This window comes from Anneissia japonica, unplaced genomic scaffold, assembly GCF_011630105.1.
Source record: "Anneissia japonica isolate Jap-2015-1 unplaced genomic scaffold, ASM1163010v1 scaffold287769_len469884_cov163, whole genome shotgun sequence".
NCBI lineage: Eukaryota > Metazoa > Echinodermata > Crinoidea > Comatulida > Comatulidae > Anneissia > Anneissia japonica.
In genome coordinates, this window is record NW_022734345.1 from 60,850 (window position 1) to 65,891 (window position 5,042).

The following is a 5,042-nucleotide window of genomic DNA, read 5'->3' on the forward strand; positions in this document are numbered from 1 at the left end:
TAAACAACAATATCATCAATATAAGCAGTACACCTTGGAATATCTTGAATAACCCGATTAATCATACGCTGAAAGGTATGATTAATCATACACTGGCTGTCATGAGCCAACTTCAATTACTGGCTCGTAATAAAAACACAGAGTCAAATATACGGTAATCATACACTGAAAGGTGGCCGGGGCATTTTTCATTCCAAAAGCCATTACCTTATATTGATATAAGCCATCAGGGGTGCAAAAAGCAGAGACCTTTTTTGCTCTGTCTGTTAAAGGAACACTCCAATACCCTTTAAGCAAATCAAAAGTGCTAACAAATTTGGAATGTCCAATAGTATCAATACAGTCATCCAAACGTGGAATAGGATAACTATCACTAATGGAGCATAAATTTAGCTTGCGAAAATCAGTCACAAAACGATAGGAACCATTAGGCTTCGGGACTAATATACATGGTGAAGCCCACGCACTTTGACATGGTTCAATAAAATCATTTGTTAACAAATAATCAATTTCTTTTTTCATATAAGCCCTTTTTTCTGGACTTACACGATACGGATGTTGTTTAATAGGTGTTGACGAGCCTACATCAACATCATGTAACGCTAAATTAGTTCTGTTCGGTATATCGGGAAATATACAAGTATACGACAGCTGTATCATCTCATCCTGTTTGCCAGCCTCAAGGTGACCTAACCTATCCCTAAGATTTTTAATAACATCAGAATTTTCCAACCTTACTGGACATTCATTAAGTGGGACATCCAAAGGCGAACCATCTTGAGTTGATGGATCAATCTGAGACTTAGTGTCAATTTGAATACCATCAAGAGGTTTATGGCTTGAGATAGCAGCCTGTGGAGTCGGACACAAATCCCGTTCATGGTATGCTTTCAGCATATTAACATGACATAATTGTTGTGCCTTACGGCGATCAGGGGTTGAAACAATATAATTCAAAGCATTGATTTTCTTAGCTATAATATACGGACCTTGATACCTTGCTTGCAAGGGAGAGCCTACAATTGGAAAGAGTACCAAAACTTTTTGCCCGATATCGAAGTGTCTGGTATGTGCTTTCTTATCATACCGAGACTTCATACGAATTTGGCTAGATTTCAAATTAGCACGTGCTATTTCATTGGCTTTCTGCAACCTAGCACGAAGCTCCGACACATGTTTTGTCACCAAAACACCACTAGTGGGATGTGAATTCAATCCCATCATCCACTTCTTTCAACAATTGCAAAGGACCTCTAACAGAATGTCCAAAAATTAATTGAAAGGGACTAAACCCAAGAGATTCTTGCAGAGTCTCTCTTGCAGCAAATAATACAAACGGAATACCCCAGGCCCGTAGCCAGGGGGGGTTTTTATGGTTCGGGCGAACCCCCCTTTTCTAGCGAACCCCCCTGTTTTCTAGCGAACCCCCTCGAATTTTTGAATGAGTCCCACCCGTTTTTAATTGTAGCCTGCATTACAAGCCCTGTCTCTTATACACATCTAGATGTGTATAAGAGATAGACACAAACCTGGGTGATGGAAAATTGGGCAATGCAAAGTATACAAGTGGACAAGTAGGCCATATCGTATTTACCAGCATACAACCAGCAGCTAAATATCCGTTTGATGTGCTATAAAGAGTAATGAGAGCAGCTTGATCGAATACTGTCTCTTATACACATCTAGATGTGTATAAGAGACAGGATTTAATCTTGCCTTGATTTACGGTATTACATATGAATCGGTATGTTCTGAGTACTTAATTGAGGAGCATACTCGGGTGTTTATATAAAGGGCCAATCAAGTTGCAACTAGCCGTTTTACTGCGTGCGTTCTGAAAAGTAACAAGGGTTTCCATAAGTCTAGGAATTGAATCGGAAAGAATTAATCATTACGGATGAGCTCCATAATGTATTTGTATTAGTTTCTTGATTGACCTATCTGTGATGTTCTTTGGAAAATAAAAATTATACTGGCGAGTCGAGTGCCCGAGAGGTAAGGCAGAGGCGCCGCTAGCTACAGCCTTAACATCGTATTGTGAAACATACTGCCAATATGCAATTTGTAGTGTTACAGGATTTAAGATGGCTGGTTCAAACCAAGGATGTGTGGTAATGCACCCATTGTGGTATGGCTCTTCATTGTTTTTTTGCATAAACTTTTCAATCTGTTAAAAAAATATGGAACATGAATTCATGAAAACTTAAAAAATATTTAATCTGCAATACAACACAGGTAATGTAATACACGCCTTTTCCACAGTGCAGTAGTACTAGTAGTACTCTAGACTAGCATTGCTTTATTTACCATATGAGAGTTTCCTGTGTTAAAAACATGATTTATACTACACTTATTGATACTTGTACTTTATAATAAGAGAAATCTCATACTATGCTACTGCACTGTAATGCTTAGGCCTATTTTAATACACTACTTTAGATAGGGTTTTCTTTTTCCATCTTGATTTCAGAGGTCAAAAACATTTTTCAATTTTTTTTTCAATCATATAGTGGTGTAGAATAGTCTTTTGAGAACATTTTCCAGAAAAAAATAAGGTGGTACGACCCTCCGTTATGAAGTTTTAGATAACATGAGGACAAGAATTCTGCTTCAAAGCTTATTTTCATGGTAGGGAGGAAGATTTTTTTTTTCTGGCTAACATGCGGATGGGTGGTAAATAGACCTATATATTTAATGGAATTTTGTAAAAAAAAAAAAATCATTCAAGTCAGTGGCCTCTCTGATGGTTGGGAGGGGATGCTAACCAATTCTTTTATTTTACATGGCCTTAATTTGTATATTAATCGAATGGTTCTTACTTCTTGAGAACAGGAATGATTTCCCCACATCTCTTCCACGACGCAGTTTCCACAAGTACACCTGAAAATAACAGAAACGCATTTTTTTTTTATTAAACTAATGATTTTATAGAACATAATAGAAAGACTAGGCCCAATTATCATAACTCAGACAGGTTCTATTTCCCCAAATGGAAGCCCAGGGTATGATTTTAATGGCTCAGTTGACTTCTAGTCTACAAATACTTTCAGAAAAAAAATATCAAAGATACGCTTTAAATTATGCATGCAATGTTAAAATATTCCGTTTGGTTTTCCATCCATACAACTTTAAATAGAGCATGCTGATGTCAGATTTAAAAGGATATTTTTTTTTATTTGGTTAAAATGGAATTCCCCTGGGTATACACCCACCAACTAACTAGGCTAAAATAGGCCAAACATGGCAATAGGCCTTAGTCTATTCATCTATTTTCTCTATGGTCTATTAGTATTTAGTACCACCCTAACCCTCCCTACAGTATAGGCCTAGCCAAAGATGGCCTAGCCTAGATAGGCAAAGAAGGGCTATCCTAGGCATATAGACCTCGCTAGACTAGGCCTAGGCTATAACAGGCCTAGCCTAGGAAGGTAGACCCCAGACTATGAATTGGCTAGGCCTATTTAGAAGCCTCCACCCAAACAAAAAAATGCCATAAAAACCGTCCGCGCAATTGGAAAAATAAGGGCCAATTTTCACGCAGATTTTTCCGAAAAAATCTTTTAGACTAGGCCTAGGCCTAGGCCGGTAAGCCTGGCCGTACGGCGCTCTACCCTCTAGCTAGGCCTAAGCTTTGCTTTGACATAATATATAATAAATCTGCTAAGGGATGTCAAACAACCAGTATATGATGTTCAAAAAACATGTGATATGAATAAAATTACCATTCCTGTCTTGCCGCACGTTTATATTTCCCGGTAAACCTAGGCGAATAAGTTCACCAAGTTCATCATCATCAGCAACAGCGACGGGCCTGGCCCTTGCTTGGTTCATCGTCGCCAATAAATGCCATAATTTGGCCAAAATTTACAATAAGCCTACGAGGCTCCGCAGCTTTTTCTTCATCGGATGATGATGACTGATTGTCACTTGCCATAAGATCGGTCAATTAATATTAATAATAATTGGAATTGTGATGAACACTATAAAATCCGCGAGACCAAAATGGCTACAGCTAAAAACTTGTGTATTGTGGATTTCACTAAATTTCACGCATGCGTGAAATCAAAGATACTAGAAATACAAGATAGAGTTCTCCACACAAAAAAAGTGTTCCACCGAAATGCATGGTGGGAATACGAAAAATGGGACGCCCCTTACAGCTAGATCTAAAAAAAACTTGTGCCAAACTTTCGTTACCAAGTCGTCGCGTATTTTATTATCAATTCGCAACAAAGATACTAGATATAAACAAACTGGAATAGACACCCAGACAGTGACATCGGTGAATACATAACCTCCTTGGTGGCGGTAGAAATCGTTGCTATTATCCAAATAATACACAAAACAATTAAAGCATTATCATGAATCAGTAAAGAATAAAACAACAATACAGCACAGAATCGCATGGCCGGACGCACTCTTCTACCCCATTCAGACTAGCTTCGCATTGCGATCGGTTGTAGCAATTGCGACACCCAATCGCACCCAATCGCAAAGTAAAATCGTGTCTGAAAGCTCACCAATAGTAGTCGATATGTAATCGATATAGATGTGTATAAGAGACAGACACACCACAACAATTGTTACCCGTTGCGATTGGGTGCTACAATCTTTATTACTCCCGATTACCACGGAATCCGATCGCAACGAATCACAACGAATTCCACAGGCACTGTTTGGGAGTACTGCCAAAGTGCGAGCCAGCGAGTCATGCGAGCCAATGCGCGAGCCATGCGAGCCAGCGAGCCATGCGAGCCAGCGAGTCACGCGAGCCACCGAGCCATGCGAACCATATATAATATATATATAAATATATATATATATATATATATTTTTTTTATGTAAACACGTAGGCCTAGCATATATCTTTTTTCCCCCTAGTTAGATGCAAATGACTAACACACCGGGGAGCTTTGCCTGTGTAGTCCAGTCATGCGCTGTACATGCACTTTTGGATTTCGTTACTTTTCCGAAAGTATGCAGCGTTGATAGATACAGATATACAGATACATACATACAGGTATATTTATATATATATATAT

The 5,042-nt window shown here is 38.7% G+C and overlaps 1 protein-coding gene across 1 annotated transcript in view; it reads left to right on the forward strand.

Annotated features, from left to right (window-relative positions):
• Positions 1–2,451: 2,451 nt before the first annotated feature.
• LOC117116380 (F-box/WD repeat-containing protein 9-like) overlaps positions 2,452–5,042 on the forward strand; it is a 7,772-nt gene continuing 5,181 nt past the window's right edge. Inside the window, exon 1 of the mRNA XM_033260409.1 lies at positions 2,452–2,628. Within this exon, the coding sequence (XP_033116300.1) occupies positions 2,626–2,628 (3 nt within the window). The 5' untranslated portion in view covers positions 2,452–2,625. The remainder of the gene's footprint in view (positions 2,629–5,042) is intronic.